General features: G+C 35.4%; 2 protein-coding genes across 2 annotated transcripts in view; both read right to left on the reverse strand.

The window, feature by feature from the left end:
- Positions 1 to 849: 849 nt before the first annotated feature.
- LOC131684431 (apolipoprotein D-like) lies at positions 850 to 12,721 on the reverse strand. The gene is made up of 4 exons (XM_058967289.1): positions 12,443 to 12,721; positions 12,095 to 12,341; positions 1,313 to 1,399; positions 850 to 1,244 (listed from the first exon to the last, which is right to left on the reverse strand). The coding sequence occupies exons 1-4, from the start codon at positions 12,563 to 12,565 to the stop codon at positions 997 to 999; spliced, it is 705 nt and encodes a 234-aa protein (XP_058823272.1). The 5' UTR covers positions 12,566 to 12,721; the 3' UTR covers positions 850 to 996.
- A 310-nt stretch (positions 12,722 to 13,031) lies between these two features.
- Positions 13,032 to 20,013, reverse strand: part of LOC131680720 (uncharacterized) — a 34,943-nt gene continuing 27,961 nt past the window's right edge. Inside the window, exons 5-6 of the mRNA XM_058961429.1 lie at positions 13,351 to 13,672; positions 13,032 to 13,280 (exon numbers count right to left, since the gene is read on the reverse strand). Of these exons, the coding sequence (XP_058817412.1) occupies positions 13,075 to 13,280; positions 13,351 to 13,672 (528 nt within the window). The 3' untranslated portion in view covers positions 13,032 to 13,074. The remainder of the gene's footprint in view (positions 13,281 to 13,350; positions 13,673 to 20,013) is intronic.

Consider the following 20,013-nt stretch of genomic DNA (forward strand, 5'->3'; position numbering starts at 1 on the left):
TACGGACGTATTTACTCATATGAGCGATAAATGCAATGCCTGATCACAATACTTACTATGCACATCTCTGTCATATCGGAAACACTGATAGTGAACTATGCGTGTGTAGCAAAAGTTACCAATATATCGAGCTTATTGTTTGGACTTGTCCAGAAAGCCGTTGTGCGAGGTTCCGGTCAGAAGATTCCTTAAGTCTTCGGACTAGACCACCAAAAGTCCATATTCGTGATATCTTGACCAGTCGGGATCTGTCGCACATGTCGTTGATCTATTATATTTTCATATCGTGATTTGGAACTAACCCCTTTTCTGTAATACGCCGGATTTCGGTGCACAAATGACCAGAGTACTATAACATAGCGCGTTGATCCCATAATATTCTGTCATCAGAAGTGATTAATTTGTTCTATTCTACCTCGAACAAAAAGGAATATTGTTTGCATGTAAACTTCTAAAAATTTTTTGGCACCATTCCGCTTTTGAAAATATGTACGCTAGCGTCTCTACATGTACCCTGAAAAGTTTCCGAAAGTGAGCATCACAGGGAAAGAGCAAATCCGCTTGAACGTACAATTACTGATAATGGGAAGTACATTAGCGAGCTCCATTTTTCAATTAGTGGCAATAAGTCTTCATTCAAATTTTGGCAGCCAAACGCGATTCGTTCCCTTCTGGCAGCCATTAGCGAAAGTGTGCCGAGTACGTTTCATTATGATACCATATAATTTTACAAGTCATGTGCACTTTCCTTAGAAACTTCAAGGAAGTGATACATGGGAAAACCCGAACTGCTGCTAAGTTAGTGTAGATGTGATATACTTTATCGCATATTTGCACAAAAAACTAACCTTATAATCTTAGACAACATATAAAACTTTTCTATTTCAATTATACAGTCGAGCCACGACGGCTTTCAAAACATACAAGATAAAACAGACACTCGGCACATCGTATGTTTGGCGTATAATAATCTGTACATTAAATCGTATTACATATTTACAAATAAAGTTTCGACAACAGATAGACAATAAGGACCTGTGCTATACTTTGCCAAATAGCAACATTACGATCCCCACCAACGGCTCCATTATATACAAGGATGTTCGGCTTGCAGAAGACATCCGATTGTTTCGTCATGCGCCACTTGTGTTCTGGATGCTTGAAATGATCCGTTTCGAATTTACTGATGAAATCGGCTGCGTGTTTCGGCAACGAACGGCTACGAACCAAGATCCGCGCAGATTCTGAAAAGTTTATAGCTTGCATATTAGAAAGGAGGTGATCATTTTGCTATGACAAGATTGAACAATACCTGATACTGTTGTTGTGTTGATGGAGGAGCATGAGTACACGATAGCGTAGTTCCAATAATCGGTTTGCACGATGTCTATCGGTGTATCTGAAAGTATAAAAAAATAAAGATTAAATAATAATAAAAAGTAATGATTCGAGGTATAATTGAGTAAAAAATAACGATTACGAAAAAACGTTTGGTTTCAAAATGAACAAATAATATAATCTAGAACATAATCTAGAAGAAAGGCGTCAAAACCATAATTCTCTTTGAGAAGACATTCCATAATCGCTATGCACTGAACAGGATTCGCAATAGTAAATGAGAAATAAAGGTTTTGTATATTGTACAAAGAAGGGTGCTCAATATAAATGTGGGCATAGAAATTGTCACTTATACTCGAAAAAGGCGATGCTGTTACTGTCTCCAGATTAGAAACAGAGTTGTCAGTTGCTTCTTGATATGTGATCTTCGCTCTTATCCTATATGATGCGAGAAATCTTTAATAGACATACTTTAGATACTTGGAGAATCAACTGAATGTATGGACCAACCCGATGTTTTCTTGTTCGTTTGCTGTTGTGATCCGTGTTCAGCGAGTAACGACCCTGGAATTTCTTCTTAAAGGGAGTTTTGGTTTGAACTCTTTTTTCGTAAAATCATGTGAAATGTATTCATTTTGGAAAAAAAATGCGAGTTGAGCACAAGTAAAACTTTGCATTTGACGTATGTAATCTACCCCAAAAGGTAACAAATATGGACCTTATACTCATAGTTCTTTTTCTTTCATTCATCTTTCTTTTAATGTTGTAAAGGACAATCACTCGAATTGTCTAATTAAGCTCATTCAAATAGAAAATTTTGAATTTAAGTCAGCTGTATTTTACTATGCTGGATCTAATTATGAAGAAGGGTAATACTAGATTACATTAGCCGTCCCGTATAATGAGAAATTAAATGAAAAAGAATACATGATAGAATAAATAAAACATGTTCACTATAAAGTAGAGTGGGGTCAAGTAGGTCAGTTTTCTTTGGCGACCTTATGCGATGGTATTTTTGCACTGATTTTGACAAACAAGCACTCGTTGGAAAGGTTACATCCGGCAACGTTTTGGCAATAATGGTTTTATCTCTCGCTAAATATTTTTCAAGCTAAATCCAATAACGCGAAGGTAATTTTTTCGATGTAGTCAAAATCTGGGGGTACGATAGGTCACTATATTCGAGGTTAAATTAAACAATGTGAACGCCTTAGAAAATCACAGGTTCAACTTTTATTAGAAGAGAATTAATACTGCAGATTATTTAAAAAGATAAGAAAATGAGTAGTGTTAAATGATGTGAAAATCATGAAACAGCGAAAGAAAATGTTGATAAAACATGTGGTTTCGGAAGCTTCGCCTGACTTTGGACTTGCGAATGACTTCGATGTCCTCGTTGCTGCCGGAGTGTAGAATTGTATTTGTTCATTCCAGCTCACGTGGTTGATTAGCTGTAAGACGATCAGTAGTGACCTATAGTGCCCCCATTTATGTTGATGTCCGCACTTTTTTCAAAAACAAAAACAGGGTAAACAGGTATAATACGGCCCCCTTAAGCAAAAATAACTACATATATTTCACCATTCGACACTATGATCTCCGCACCAACTACTCCAATTTATTGTTATATTACGTAGAAATTAGTACTCGTTTCATTTTTTATTAAAACCATCCTGATACAAGTATTATTAGACATTTTTCAAAGTTGCCTAAATAATATTTTTTCTTTCGCCCAGGGCAAAATGCCCCGGTTAAAGTGCAATATTCCCCACAGCAATCGGTGAGTATGCCCCACAACAAAGAGTGGGGCGTTTTAGCCAGTGATGAGCTTTTGTGAATGCATGAATAATTCTATACGCACACATAGTTTTAAGCCAAGCTAAAAACTAAGATATAGTAACTATAACATTCTAGTAAGCTACTTGAAATAGTTCTATCAAATTCGACTGCTTCTAATTGGTTGTAATGCTCTTGGAAAAAGTGGGAGCTTACATCAAAGTAGCTCTTTTGAAGTATTTGTGTATATTGTTGTTTTGCAAAATATTAAAAATACCAAACTAACTTTAGTACGTTGTTTCCATGAATTGATACTGTTATCAGTCATTTTTACTTTTTAGATAATTCAGGAATCCTGGGATTTGATGAGGGGCATTTTGCCCCGGTGGGGCGTATTATACCCTTTTACCCTATCGAAAAACCAACACAAAACTTGTGTTCAGTAGAAAGAAAACACACTTGACATTTTTTACATTGATTAAATGTACTGTACTGAGGACGAAAGACAATGCGTGTTCGAAGAACCACACGCGAAAACATAAGTCATTTAATGACGCCGTAACTAATACAGCTGATCCAGATCGGTAACAGACGAAATGACAGTCGTCAACGATGTTCTCTACCGTGTACCTAATTCACACAATATCGAATGAGTTTAGTTAACTACCCGAGTAAAGTCCCACATCAAAAATAAAGCAAATATACAACATATTTTGATATCAAACATCAAATTGAAATCTTATTTTGATATCAGTTTAAACTTTTTAAGATATGACATCATATTTTGATCTCATTTTGATGTGCTTACATTTTTAGAAAAAAAATGTTTGTTTCTATTTCTTTGACAAACATCAAATTGATTACTTATTTTGTTATCAATGAAATATTTCACCATCACAATTAGTTTTCAATTTGCTTTCATTGATAGCATAAATAGTTTTCTGTTTGATGTCATAGTGCAATTTTTCTGCTTTCGATTTTGATCTTTTAACCGTTAAAACGACCAAAATGATAACAACCTGAGCAATCATTCTCTACTACATCACAACATCAACTTTAGTTCTCAATTTGATATCAGACTCTGCTCGGGTAGGGTGACCATATCAGGTGAGTAAAAACCCAGGACAGTCGAAAGGGGACTACCTCCCCCCGTTACCTCTCAATCGTCAATTCTCCACAGATTGTCAGCACTTGAGAAGTTCTGGGATCTGGCAGGCTGAGCTAAGGCAGGCAGTAAAAATGTTCTGCAGGTCTGGGAAGAAAAGTTCTATCAGAAGATTTTTCGTTTCAATTCGATCACCGCGCACTTTTTCGGATTTATACACACGAAGTTCTTGCTACACCACCACCAGCAAAAGATTCATGCGTTGTAGGAGAAATCGGCAATCTTGAATTGAGTGGATGAGATAAAATATTTTATATCGTCTGTGCAGGACCGGCGAGGAGTTTTCAACCCTAAATACACACTATTGAAATAAAGCAGAAATATCTAAGGTCCCAAGTAGCTTCCCTGCGCTATATCTGGAAATTTCCAACAGCTACTAAACCTACCGTTGCTTCCAAATTTCTCCATTTTATCGATTGTTTTTGTGAAAACCGGCAGATAGGTTGGTGTAAATAATATCAGGTTGAGTGAGACATTCCATACTCCCTGTTATGTAGGATGCTAGACTCGACAGGTCAGTCCCTTTTCAGCATCCAGACGGGAAGCTATGTTATTCGTGGATTAGGTACTTTTCTTTCTTTTATTTTACACGGCTCAATGCGTTAGCTTACCTGAGCCGTGGATCTTTTAATACTTACAATATGTGAATAAAATTAAATAAATCGAGTTTAATTAGATATATATCAGATCTTGTGTACGCGATTTGTTACTTCACATATAGATCTTCTCTCTTGTTGCAAATCCATTAGTTCCATCGATTGTTGTGGCTCGGGAATCACTTAGTCCGCATTCTCTCGGTTTATCGTTTTCGTGATGTCCGTGTAAGGTTATTGTCGGTGGTGCTGGTAGTTGATTGAGAAGTAGTAGGTGCATCACAATGATCGGACACGCTGTGTGCTGTTGTTCCAGCATTCGTTGTTGCCTGAGCAGAGAATCCGGTTGTTTGTGATTTAGTTGATGTTGATGAGGGCTGTGTGTTCGGTTTGCTGGTAGTTGATGTTGTTTCGTTATAGGTTTTTGCACATGGTTTCCGTACAGTGTCTTCTTGTTACAGAGCTGGCTTTCATATGTGCACAGCGTGATTTGAGATTTGGCTACGCTTTCTATTTCGTATTGAAAGTTCAGATATGGAGGAATAGGTTTTGTCACTCGTATTCTCATGACACCGTTGGAAATACCTGGACAAAAATTCTCCAGTTTTCAAACTTAACGGATTCCACCATTCCGACATGATGGTTGTAATGAATTTACTGGTAGGACGTGGGGATAGATCGTGCAGACGCACATCAATCTTATCATCGTCAATATAAACGTGAATCTATAGATTGTAATATGTTGTACTACGCGTTGCATGTTATTTTCCGTAGCAAAGTTTTCCGCCGCGGCCAAAGTTTTAAATATTATCAGTATGTCATTACGAGTATTGTGAAACTGGATGAGGACGACTTCCGTAAGTTAAGACTGCATTTGTACCTTTAATAATTGTTCCACTTGGCGAACACAAAGCTGACTGATTAGGTACTGGTATTTAACCTGAAGTGGTTCCATAATAGTTATTGATGTTCCGCCATTTTTCTTTTTAATGAATAGATTTCCAGTAGCACGAAAAATGCCACTAACAAGAGAACTCAAGAAGAAGCAGAGTCATCAAAACATCGATGTGTCTTTTCAAATATACTAACGGAAAATCTTCTAGTTCCGGAATAAAAGACGATTTAAGCGCCAAGAAGAAGCTTTTCATAAACATTGATAGCGGCTAGGCTGCAAAATTTCCTTGCACACGGACTAAGAAAGGGAAGTATTGAAAGATTAAAAAAGACATCGGATGACACAATGGTGTATTAAGTTTTGTTTGTCGTACTCTGAACGAGGTTGAGTATACGTTTCAGTTATGATTGCGATCAGTAGTAACTACGATCTGGAGCAGAGCAAATAAAGCGACTCAATAAATTCAAATATATTAATTTTACAAGAGAAAAACCAGGACAAATCAAGCATTTTTCTCAACTACCCAGGACACCAGGACAGCCAGTAAAAAATCAGGACATGTCCTGGAAAACCAGGACGTATGGTCACCCTAAGTTAACACTTCTCTATACCTCCATGTTCATAAAATATCGTTAGCGCCCAAGAATCGATGGAATCTGAAAATGCCTTTTTCCGCTTAGAAATGGGACTTTGTAAATACTCAAATTTATCCGAATCCACTGTTCAACTATACCCTACATTTTTGTAAATCGACTACTTAACCAGTAGGCCCCGCGTAAATTTAAAAACTGATAAAATTTTAATAACTTTCTTGGATTATTTTACATCAAATTTTAGTTTTCTACAAATTTGTTGACAATGGATTTTTCTTCGGATTTTAGCTTTTAATATTTGAATGTCTGTAGTTACACCTAGTGGCAAAAATGGGAACTAGTGTCACCTTGTAAAACTTTAAAATAAGAAGTTGTTCTAGACCCCGCACCGACTGGTTGTTTTGCTTTTAGTTGAAAGGGAAAAGTCTACTCTTTCATATCCTGAAGCATTACAGATGCCGATTTTTTTCGAATAAAGTTGTTCGATCAAGACATCGTGAGAAGCGGAACGTTGCAACGTGTTGGAAGTGATAAATTAAACAAATATTGAGAAAATAGAACATAAAGCGTGAATTTCAGTGAAATTTCATAAAATCGCCGTAATACTTTGATACTTATAGATATATAGCTTAGGTATTGTCCACAACTTGTCATAGTTCCAAACGTTCTAAAATCTTGCCGTAAACTCCAAACCTCTAAAATTGGAAATAAGTAAGTTAGCCTCGCAGCGCCACCTATGCAGTGAAAATGAAAATTTGTTTATAACACAAACAGAAGCGCAGGTAAAACCAAGATACTTTTCTGAAGACAGCACGGTTGCACAGTGGCGGGTCTTCGAACAAAAGTCGGACAAAGACAAAAATGTTGCCCAATGTGGCTGAAAATTACATGTTAAAGTAATTTTGGGGTGTTGAGCTCTTTTTTAATGTCAAAAGTTATAAAAGATGAGATAAATTTTCCCATACAGTGTTATCGAACATTTCTTATTAGTATAAACCCATTTTTATGATAAATCTTTGTTTTTTAATAAATATAACTAAAACTAGATACAACAACATTGATTAAAATGCTTCCAATTTCCACAAACAGTGTTTGTTTACGTTTTATTCAGTTGTTATTTCGCACTAATCACCATGTTTCTCCATGTCAGCAAACATTTAAAAATGTCGATTTTAGACCCCTTCGGGCAAAAAGGGAAAATATGAGACCTTAAAATTCGAAAAGTAGAGATGATTTCCCATAATATGTATAATAAGTTATCATTCCGAGCTGTTTTACCTGATTGTACAGAATTTGTGAAAAAAGAATTTGCTATCAACCCACTTAAGATATGTTTGTAATAATATTACATAGTTCAAATCAAATTTGGCTAACTTCTTTAAATGCCCTTTAAAATGAAACTAGTTGAAATCGGATTAAAATTGAAAGAGTAACATGTTTTTGAAGTGAAGACGGATACTGTGATTTATGAAATGAATTTCATTAGAATTGACACAGCGATGTTTAAATTGCTATTAAAAATCTAATTATCATTCGGTTGTCATAAAATTTGGAGAATATGTCATCCAATACATAAGAAACATAGAAAAAATAAAAAAACATCAATATTTGAAACATATGTTTTGTCCGAACTGCGGCCACTGTGTGTTGCTGAGTCACGATATAAAAAATAGGTTATACTGGACCACCGCATGTGATTCCAGAACAGCATGGATTCGTGAGAAATAACTCGATTACCATGAACTTGCTTAGCTACGTACCGATGCTGATTGATAAACTGGAAAAATACTTTCCGATTAATCCAATTAAATACTATGATATATTCAACAAATTGTTGTTGTTCACTTTTTCTTCATATCAAACTATTTTAATAAATTATTTTACCAGGGGGGGGGGGGGCGAAGTGACCACCATAGAAAAGTAAAAATATACCTAAGGGGTTACACCACCGTAGAACACAACAAAATAAGCATATTTCAGGAAATTCCATAGACTGAATCAGGCAGTGAATCGAGATCTTTTTAAAATTAAATTTGTAATATTAGCTGTGAAGCACAAAAAATTAATTTTTCAAGTGATTTTTTCACAAGATGGTGGCTGTGCAGCCTATTCCCGTAGACGCGTCTTTTTGGAAAAAGCTGACGGTCGGAATTCTATCTTCCGTAATTTTTACGTTAAAACTATTTTTTTCTGGTAGCTTATAACAATAGCAAGCGACGTTCGTAAGATTTGCTCGATATTTTGATTTTTCGCGAAATGGTGCACTTTTTAGTAAAAAATACTGAAAATGTCATAAAAATCGATACAAAAGTGTTGATTAAAAATATTAAACAATAAAAAAATAAAATCATACGTAGAAAGCGACGTAGAATTCAATTTCGAATATACTGTGAAAATTTCAAAACGATCAAAACTCATTTGTTCGAGTTACATTTCCAGTTCCAAAAATGTGGTTTCGAGAAAAACACGGTTATAGTTTTCAGTATGCTCGGGGTATGCATAAGAAGCATTGCAGCAGAATTGAAAATTTGAACATTTAGCAATTATCGTCGCCTGTGGTTTTTTCGTATACCATTTTCAAGACCGTAACCGCCTAATTCCCAGAAAATTTATTTTCGTCGAAAACAATATTTTTACGAGTTACACTGAAGCCCCCAATTGATCAGCCGCCGATTTTGTCAACTTCACGTGTAAATCCGTTTGATGGGCACTTACAGAAGAACCAAACCAAATTACAGTGAATTCTTTCTTGAGCATATTTTTCAAAATGTGCAAGAATAAAAATATCAATTTTTTAAATTTTGCGATAGTCTCCCTTACGGGAAATTTATGCTAAATAATCAGAAAGGGTTATGAGGCTATATCTAGGGACCAATGAAAAATATGTTAACAAAGTTAGGTTTATTGAAATATGTCCCAATTGTATCAATTTCCCCATTTTGACCTTCTAAAAACCACATATTCGATTTTCGAAAAAAAATCAGTTCTTGCTTATATTAGATAAAGAACCGTCGTAGATGCGCTAAGTGGTTAAAGCGACTTTGAATAATCATTAGTGATCACAGGCATGCGCAGCTTTTCCTATTGGGGGGAAGGGGGCAACTGCTCAAACACTTTCAGTTTAGTCAAGCCCTCATTATCAGTTAGATGTTTGGGCGAAGAATCGATGCCAAAACAGTTAATTTCACTTACATTGTTCTATTTTATTGGACGAAAACTTAGAAACGGTCGGGTTCGGGTTTTTGAACCCGAAACCCGAATCCGATCAGAACCCGACGGGTTTCAGGTCGGGTTCAGGTTTTGTAAATTTGAACTTCTCGGGATCGGGTCGGGCTCGGGGTTTTCAAATTTAAATTTCTCGGGTTCAGGTTAGGCCCGGGCCGGGTCCGGGTTTTTGAAATTTTAAACATTCGGGTTCGGGTCTGGTTCGGGTTTTTCGAATTTGGAAATTTCGGATTCGAATTTTGAACAGATCACACCCAACCATTTCTTGACGCTGTTTGCATCTACACACAACACCCAGTCTCTTTTTGTAGTATTAACTTTATTTACTTTACTTCGTGATACGAATGGATGACACATATAACCGTACTAAATTTTACCACCTTTAAATCGCTAGAATTCGTTATATTTTCTGATGCTCAACTAGTGTATTTTTTATTCATGTTTAAAATTTCCTCTCTTCAGATTCGCAAACTGTCCGAATTATTTTATTTTTTATACGAGTACTCATGAGAAAGCACTGAACAATAAATATTTCGCGTCTAAAATCTCTAAATAATCTAAATAATCACTAATAAACCAAGTCAAAGTAAATTTTTCGGAAAATCTATTGGTTCAAGCAAATAGAAATCTTCGGGAAGTAGAGACTATTAACGATGGCAATCATATGGTAATGGTATACTAGCGCCACTATCAAAGCTGTGGTACATATATGACATAAGCACTTTCTGTCAGATTGTCTCCGGGCTAGGCCGTTGCATGATCCGGATTGACACCCTTCGACACAAGTTCAAGTTTGACCGTACCAACCAGTAATGCGGGTGACATCGTGTAAACTGTCGAATACGACTTGCCAATTGATAGTGCTTAATTTAATACATGTAACAAATTAAATAAAACTATTCATGCAAGAATGGTTTACGATAAAAAAATAGAAATTTTGGTTATGTACGATGGGCAGGGTTGTTTGAATCTGTCATCATTATGCCACTTGTTTCCCCATGCGTTAGCCGCCGATTTATCCTACTTTCCGGTTAAGATATCGACGATTTATAAGTTTCTCAGAATATTACAAATGCGACTTTTAATAATAGTAAATATAAATGCCAATTCATCTCGCCAGTAATTCGTTTTTCCATAGGCAGATATAACTGGAGGCGTATGGTGCTACTTCAGGTTCGAGTGATTCTATAATAATATTGGATGAGCCTTGGATGATTCTTTTGGATGAGCCTTGGATTCAGCTCGGGTGCCTAAATATAAAAATCGTCGGGATCTTTGGTTGATTCTCCGTAGTCCGGTAAAGATCGGGTTCGGGTTCGAAAAAATTGAAACCCGTCCATCTCACCATCTGACCAACGGTTTTACTTCCCTTCCGAAGAAAGACGTGACAACAGATTCTTGACATCAGATGCTTTCAACGACTTCGGTTAGGAATGAATCCAGACCCACTGGGGTGAGTGTCGGTCATGCTTATCACTCAACCACGAGCGTCGTCAGTTATTTTATTTAAGAATTGAAATTCACGTGACTTTGCAGCGACCATGGTATCTTCGGAATGAATGTACCGATCAATTGAATAAAAAAATTCTCAGCTGTTCCTAATTGTTACAGCTAGTTCGTGAACAAACGTATTGTTATTTGTAAGACCATTCATATTATATATATATATATATATATATATATATATATATATATATATATATATATATATATATATATATATATATATATATATATATATATATATATATATATATATATATATATATATATATATATATATATATATATATATATATATATATATATATATATATATATATATATATATATATATATATATATATACATAACTAAATTTTTGTTACGCGTGAAAATGAGTTGGGTAGTAATGAGTTATTAATAATATAATATTTTCATTTCAAGTGTTTTCCGTTCTATTAACCAGCGTCACTTCGATATTTAGGTTCGTGGTTGTCGAGCGCATTCTCACGAATACATGCTGCTCTGGAATCATAGGCAGAATTGAATCACGACAAAGGTGTTCTGAAATAAGTTTATATTCTGATTCTGCCCCACTGTTTCATTTTGTTATTGATTGGATTGAATACGCTGACCAACTCTGCCAAAACAAAATTCCCTGCACCTTTCAGAATCGACGAGCACTACGATAAGGCACAGTTCACATGGTGTACGGATTTTTTCGACAGAGATTGTCAACTTAGATTTGAAGCAGTAAATATTTTTAAATTTAAAATATCGGAAAATTAAGTGCTTTCCTGAGTCATTGCAATCTCATACACTCAAGTTTTCGTTGCGGCGATCTGACTTAACTATAAAAATGGTCTGCACTGATTCATAATCATTGAGTTGTTATAATTTAATAAAATTATCTGTAAAGCGATTATTTTTGAAGCCGCGTGTTTTCGCTACATCATTGAATTCAAAACCCGCAACATTTCATGCATTCAATAATCCTGGATCTGTTAAATAGTGATTCAGTACTAACCTGGATCTGCGGGGTTGGTGGTATTGAAGCGCAAAAAGAATTGCGGCACTTTTGAGTTGGCATACGCCCGAGGACTTGCAACTGCAGTAGAGTACACCGGATCATCGTTTTCAGTCTTTTGCGCCGATCGAATTATGTCAAAATCTAGCATGTTGCTTGCACGGGTGTACAATTCCTGTACGCAATCCTCCTGCTCGGTATCCTCCGGATCATATAGACGACGCATTTCATACCACTTGCCGGTGAACTGTGTATCGCGGAAAACGAAACATTTATTATTGTTTGTGCAAAAAAACCCGTGCCATGAGTCAGCGCGTGCGCTGGAAAGACCAGACGCGGAATCCTTACCCGATTCTCTTTGAATGTGTATGCCTCGTCGAAGTGCAAGCAGTTCTTTTGGTAAATAATTGAAGTTACCATAGAGATCGATCCCAGAAGCAGCAGAGCCGTTGTTATCTCCGATCGTGGCATTGTGGACGCCCACTAGTTGAAGGATCTAGTTCTATTTCTAGTGATAAAAAACGTGGTCTTTTGTTTTGTGTGCAAACAATTGACAGAATCGTAGCCGTTGTAGGGCGAATAGCGATCGTGCTTTTGCTGACAACGTCGAATACTGACTGACTTTTCAAATGCACGCTATCAGTACGCTCAGAGAGTAGATCGGAAGCTCGTTACTTTGCCTCGGGGTCAGTTAGTAGGTAGTTGTACAAACAACGTTCGATTTTATTGAGAGAAGTGAGAATAATTTATACTGATATAGAGCTCGCATGATCTGGACCGGAGCAACACTGGGAAATCCATTTCACTCGCACTCGCTCGATACTAAAAGGCATTAACTCTTGTACGCCAACGTTCCGAGAATAAATATGCGTAATTCTTAAATGACTACAACGAAGTCAATAAAAATTTATTTGATATAAGTACGAACAAATTTCATTTAAAAGGAATGATCGATTTTATTCCAACTCTTCGATTTTTTTCTAATGTTTTATTTGTGCTACGACAAGCGCGATAAACAAGAACCCTATTAGAGAAACTGCCATCGTTGGAGCATTACCACAGTAGTCGCTGCCTTGTTTGGTCGGTCTGAACGAATCCTTTGCTAAGTTGGCCGCTATGACATTGTTAGCCAGTACCAACGCCGTTGATTCCAATGTAGGTTTGCGAGAAAGTACCCAAGCAGATTCTAGAATGGAAATGAAGGACAATACAAGATTTCTTGCGTTATAACTCTACTACAACTAAATGTTTCCTACCGATGGAGTTGAGGCCGTTTGGTCGGCAGGACCAAACCACGGAATAGTCCTGATAATCAGTTGCCAGTATCCAGTAGTCTGAGTCGGTAGTTGTCGCCGGGGTGCTGTCGAAACGAACTTTCAACTTGGCCTCACCATTGGTGGTAGCGAGTAGTGCTCGTCCCTGACTGCTCAACAGATCCTGACTGGGTAGCTGTTTCATACTGTTATTTATGGCTACTTCCATCGTGGTGGGGTTCAACGTGTACTGGGCTGTGACACAATCCCCGTTCGGCTGGTTTACATTTTCATAACGCTTTATTTCATACCAGATGCCCATGTACTGCAAGTTCAGAGAAGTTATTGAAATTAATAGATATAACAAGAGTCAAATAAATTGTAACTCATGGAAAATTTATATATCTAGTTTGCAGTATTATAACTGGTATTTCAATTGTTCTTCCATAAAGGCAGCATATTATTTTGAATACAATTATCGCTGAGCCTATACCAAAGGTGTGTTCGCTTTGTCCACTTCAGGAGCAAAAGCAGTATAGCAATCATAATCGATAATAATCCCTACAAACCTGAAACATCGATATAGAATAGCTTGAAATCTTTTAAAAAAAAATTTCTTCAGCTCCTTGCTCTACCTTGAGTACTATGGCTTTTAATATAAAAAAACCTCAGCTTGGAATGGAAAACGGACCTACTGGACTGAGCGGCGGTCGCATACCGCTCAACCACCGGCGTCGTCTTTGATCAAAATTTGGTCAAACAACGATAAATTTTTTTTAATTTTCTTAAGTATTCCAAATAGCATACAGAATACAGAAAAATATTCAGCTAAGCATTCGGTTGACCGTCTTTTAACTATTGCCATCAAATTATGCCACCTCGTCCATTTTTTCGCCACAGCCAGTTTACTTTAACAGTTTTGGATCTTCTTCAGGTTCTGCTTGACGATGGACCAATAGCCCTCGATTGGGCCGAGCTCTAGTGTGTTGGGAGGATTCTTGTCCTTGGGCGCCACAAGAACCTTGTAGGCGTTATATCACATGACCTTTTTCCGTAATGGCTGCATTAAAAATCCAGCCAAAATATCGTGGAATCGTATTGCTTCATGACAGGTAGCAGACGTTTTGCATGCACTCTGTCACATAAATTTCCTTGTTAATGGGCTCGGTCGCAATAAAAATGTCGCTTTTCAAACCAAAGGTACAGAAAACCTGCCAAACCAGATATTTCTGTGTGAACTTCTACAGCTTCATATGCTTGAAAATATTGGCCACTGTTCCTCCGGCTGGTGATAGTTGATTTGGTAACTTTTAACGGTTTCGCTAATTGGACGTGCAAGTAATTCGGATTCAGGCTACACGCGAGCAAATTATTTTGTGTTGCTCCTCTTGCTTGGACGACACTTTTATAGCTGCAAATGTCAAATAAAAAGGCATCTTTCTGCACGCAGGCAATTGATCGTAAAATCTCGCTACGAAATTTTTAGTAGCTTTGAAAGATTTATCAATATTTTCACATTTATCCAGATTTATCCAGATGACGGTATCAGTCTTTGTAAATACAACTTCCAATGTGTTCGATAGTGTTACCGACTTTTTGGTTTCAGGGAAAACTTATTCAGGTGATTTTTGCGAGACTTTCATTTAAGGGAATGTAGTATAGGTTGGGACGGGTTTGTTTAGAAGCTGATATCTTGTTTCCATGACAATATGTTTAGCTTGTAGTACACCATTTTGTAGATATATTTAGTTGCTTAATGTCTACGAATGGAAGATGTTTACTTGCAATTTTAAATAAGACTCAGGGTTAATTTTCTGCATGACGGCAAAATGGCCATACAAATTTTGTCCTATAGGTTGGGACACTTCAAACAATTTAAATAATTAAAGACAATTTAAACTTTAATGCATTATATTTATTTTTTTGGTTAATACTTAATTGTTAATTGGTATTTTAGAATAAGAATAAGTAGCTGAAATACTTATTTACTTCCATTTCCAGTTAATCTTACAGCCTTTACATGTAAAACTTGTACGCAATCTTGTACGCATGCGTAAGTGCATGGTGTCCCAACTTATGCGATACGCTTGTCCCAACCTATTTTTTGAAGAAAAGAAGTCCAATGAAGCAAACGCAAAACCCTGATCGGTAGTAATATTTCAGTTACTTCTTAACACTTTAAAATTATTTACGTTGCAATTTTGATGAAAAAGATTCAATTTAAAATGGTCCAAAAATCAGCACAACAAAAGCTTTTCCGCTCGTTTTTTGATACTGCTCAGTGCAGCTGTGACAAGAATGAACTATAACTTCAACTTGGCATAAAATGTGAGCTACAGCCGACTCTAGTATGTGCTAAAAATAACAGATGGCAGCACTGCATAAGAACGCAAATATCGAAAATATCGAGCTGTCCCAACCTATAGAGCGTCCAAACCTATGCGACAATCCTTATATATTTAGTACAATATTATTGAAAAACTCATAATTAAAATTTTTCACAAATTGCAGAAATAGTGTCAAAATGGAAATGTAATAAATTGAAATAAAAACAAAAAGTACATTCAATGGAGGTAAAATTTAATGAGAGAAAAACAAAGTGACATTTAAAAAATAGAAAAGGATTAATAATAAAAAATAGAAAAGGATAAAGAAAAACAAAGTGACATTTAAAAAATAGAAAAAGATTAATAATTTGCATTTAGTAAAAAATTTACCTGCATCAAAAATAAAAAACAAAATCCATAACAGAGTAACGACAGAAAAAGGATAAAATTACGGCAATGGAAAAATTAAAAAAATGAAAGTATGTAAACAATATGAAGAAATAGCAAAATAAAACAGATTGCATAATAGATACAATCAAATTAAATGCAGGAAATGAAAAAGGAGATTAGAATCATTGAAGAAATTTAAAAATATTGCAAAATGGGTAAAATAGTAAAAAGCGAGCATTTTCCATTACATGGAAAACAGTAGAAATGGCGAAAGAAAGAATAATGAATGCAAAAAAATATATAAAAGACTAGTATAAACAAATATAGAAATGAACGAAACGGATCCACTGAGTTGGATGTAAAATCAAGAATTGTACGAAATGTTAGAAATATACAAATTAGTAGCATATTAACGGAAAGCATGAAAACAAGAAAATGGGAAAATGTTAAAAATGTTTCGGAATAGAAGAAATGTTAAAATACAAAAATTTAATAAAAAGATAAGAATAAAATAACTATGAAAAATTAAAAATGGACAAGTTATTTAAAAAAAACTAACAAAAAAAATAAATGGGAACAATTGGACGAAATAGATTGAAGAAAAAATTAAAAAGGAACAATGGCGAAACCATAGAAAGCATGTTAATTCAAAATGCCCATTTAAAGCATTATTAAGAAATGGGAAAAACAGGAATATTAATATAAAGAAAAACAAGAGAAAACTTAAAAAAATAAATGGAATATAGAATAAATAAACCTATATAAAGTAAAATTGGAAATAAAATTAAAAAAACGCAAAAAGATCAAAACAAAATAATAGGTAAAATAATCAAATGAAAAAAAGTAACAAAATTGAAAACATGGAATTCAAAACTGTTTAAATACTACAGGTAATGGAATATACATATAACAAACAATGGGAGAATATTGAAAAGAAAAGCATAAATTTCAAAACTGATAAATGGAGAACAGAAAATATCACATAAGCATAAAAATAATTAAAACCAAAGAAATAAAAAAAAATCAAAGCAAATAAGAGAATCATGAAATGAAAAATTTGAAAAAGCGGATGGAGGAATATTAAAATATTGGTTTATTGGAAGATATGAAAGATTACAAAGAAATAATAGGAAATAAAAGTTTAGTTAAATAAATTAACTAAATTTAATAAAATAAATTAAAAAAGCATATGCAAAAGGAACGAATAGAAGATAGATAAAAGCAAATATGAAACAAGAGAAAAAATGGAAAAAATCATTTGAATTGGGAAATTTAATTAAAGATGACAAAAACTTTCGGGTTGTTGTATTTAAATAAAACTTTTAAAGTGAATATGAAAAATTACTATGAACTGTTTTCTTCGTGTATTATCGTGTATTTTCATGTTTCTTGATTTGTGGACTTATTCAGAAATTGTTTCACAAATCCTTTTAGACCAGTCGAGCATTCTAAAAGTAGGTTGCTGAATTTTCTTCATCTTTCTAATAGATTCTTTTGTGATTCATTTAACAGCAACGACGGATTGAAATAAGTAGAAATAGAAGTTATATCGTCCTGAAAAGATAAAAATTTGACCATGTCCATCATATGACAGTTGTCCACTGTGCGTTGAAAGTTTGTGAGTTGTAATTGAATTTTCAAATAGTATTGAAATAATATTTGATAGAATAATTTTTTATGTTCAAAGTCCGGGCCCCCTCCACAACTCTGGGCCCGGGGGGAAACATCCCGTCCTCCCTCCCCTCTCGGGGGCTCTGGATACAAAAAACGTAAACGAATGGAGAATAAAGTTATCATTCAAAACCTAATTTTAAAGGCTCTTCCATATAAAATGGCCCATAACATGAGAGCTGTTCACCTTTGTTAACATTAAAGGGCAAGCCGGGCCTCTCAGGGCCATCTACATTCAAGCTCCTTTTTGCGTTTTCATATAGAAAGGTTATGCAATCGGTCGAATTTTCGACTTTTTAACCGAGACCCGCAGGGCCAAATCTCTTATACCATTCGACTCAGTTCGTCGAGATCGTAAAATGTCTGTATGTGTGTATGTATGTATGTATGGATGTATGTATGTGGCAAACAATCTCACCGATTTTTCTCAGAGGTGGCTGGACCGATTTGTACAAATTTAGTCTCAAATGAAAGGTACAGCCTTCCCATCGGTCGCTATTGATTTTTTTCATTGATCCGACTTTCGGTTCTGGAGTTACGGATTGAAGAGTACAATCACACAGCAAATTTCCATAGAAACTGATACCACCATGATGTCCAAATGATGCAATATATATTAAAATATGTGCAACATTACTTGGCTTTGCATGTCTAGATCATTAATGACCCATCGAAGGCACTTCGACCACATTGGCCAGCTATGACGGTTCTTGATGCCCCGGGGGAACTTACCAAGTTCCTAAGATAATGTCATACCTATTTCTCAGCGAATTCTTTACCGATTTTTACAAACTTGGTTTCAAATGAAAGGTACAGCATTCCCATTGGCTGCTGTTGAATTTATAATTGATCCGACTTCCGGTTCCGGATTTACAGGATGATGAGTACGAATACGCAGCAAATCCCGATTTCAGCGTATAAGGCGATGGATGTAAAAAGATCAAATTTTTTTTCCAAAAGGTGAGTACTCGGAAGATCACGTCGACTGTCGATTGGTTCTGAGCTCCATTTCGTTTGAACACGACCAATAAATGTTTATGGGTTTCAGATTTTATTCAGATTTTTCTTCCGAGTCTGCATCAGATTCATCGTCGAAAGCAATATCATGCACATCTTCTTCCTCGCTTTGCAAATCAGTTTCGGAATCGTCTGCTGTTGAATTTGCTCGAATTTCTTCCATTATTTTAGATTCTTTGAGACGATTGAAAACATGGGCATATCGTCTTATAGGCATTTCAATTTTTTGTTGTTTCTAGATCGTACAATTTGAATAATTACGACAACCATTTATAACACAAAGAATAGACAACAAAAATAGACAATAACGACAGAGTTAGGTTATGTTGCATCCAAATAATTGTCAAGTAGACCACAGTGGGTGAAATAAAAGTATTTACCCAGAAAAATATGACACCCGTCATGAGCTATTTTAACATTTCTTATAAAAGAATTCGCTCAAACTTTCAAGATTTTTTTCTTATAAGAAAAGGTAAAAAGATAAAATCAATCAAAACATGAAAAAATAATGCTAATATGAAGACGAACTCATCAAAATGTTTTTTTAGATAAATATTAATGTATAAAACCCGTGGTATTCCTAGTAAATATTGCATGCACACCGGGCCTGCCAGGCCCGGCTTGCCTTTTGGTGCATTCAAAGATAGCTGCGCAGCACTCCATAGATGACAATTTCACAATTCTTTATTTTTTTTATAGATTTCAAAGCTACTTATCAAAATTTCCATGCCCAAGCTTATACTGCATACACATTTTTTTATAACTAAAAAATTGTAACGTGCCGGGCTTCTGAGACCCGCATGCCTTTTTGAATAATACAAGCTACAACTTTGCTGAAGATATACAGTCTTCATCTTGATCAGTAACAAAAATAAAATTTGTATTTCACAGAGGTGAATTAATCACTCAACCAAATATTCTTGTAGAAGCATACTCATAAAGGCAACAGGTTCTCTGAACTAACTTTACTTCAAACAAAAAAAACCCGTGCATTGGTAGAAAATTAATAAATAGCTTTCATAAAGTATTTGTGAACGGTGAGGAAATCAATTGCTTTTTTCGTGGTTTGTTTAAATTGCACCTTAATTTAAACAATTTACAGTAATATGAGAGCATGTTATCCGTTCATTCAATAGGCATCAAAGCATTTAGCTGACTACTGATGAGTCACTTTTTTCAAGTCTAGTGGGGAGTGTACATTTGATTGATGGTCAATACGCGTAACTGATATCGAATGGAATGTTTCCGTAATATAACGGTC

The sequence above is a fragment of the Topomyia yanbarensis genome, chromosome 2 (assembly GCF_030247195.1).
Source record: "Topomyia yanbarensis strain Yona2022 chromosome 2, ASM3024719v1, whole genome shotgun sequence".
Lineage (NCBI taxonomy): Eukaryota > Metazoa > Arthropoda > Insecta > Diptera > Culicidae > Topomyia > Topomyia yanbarensis.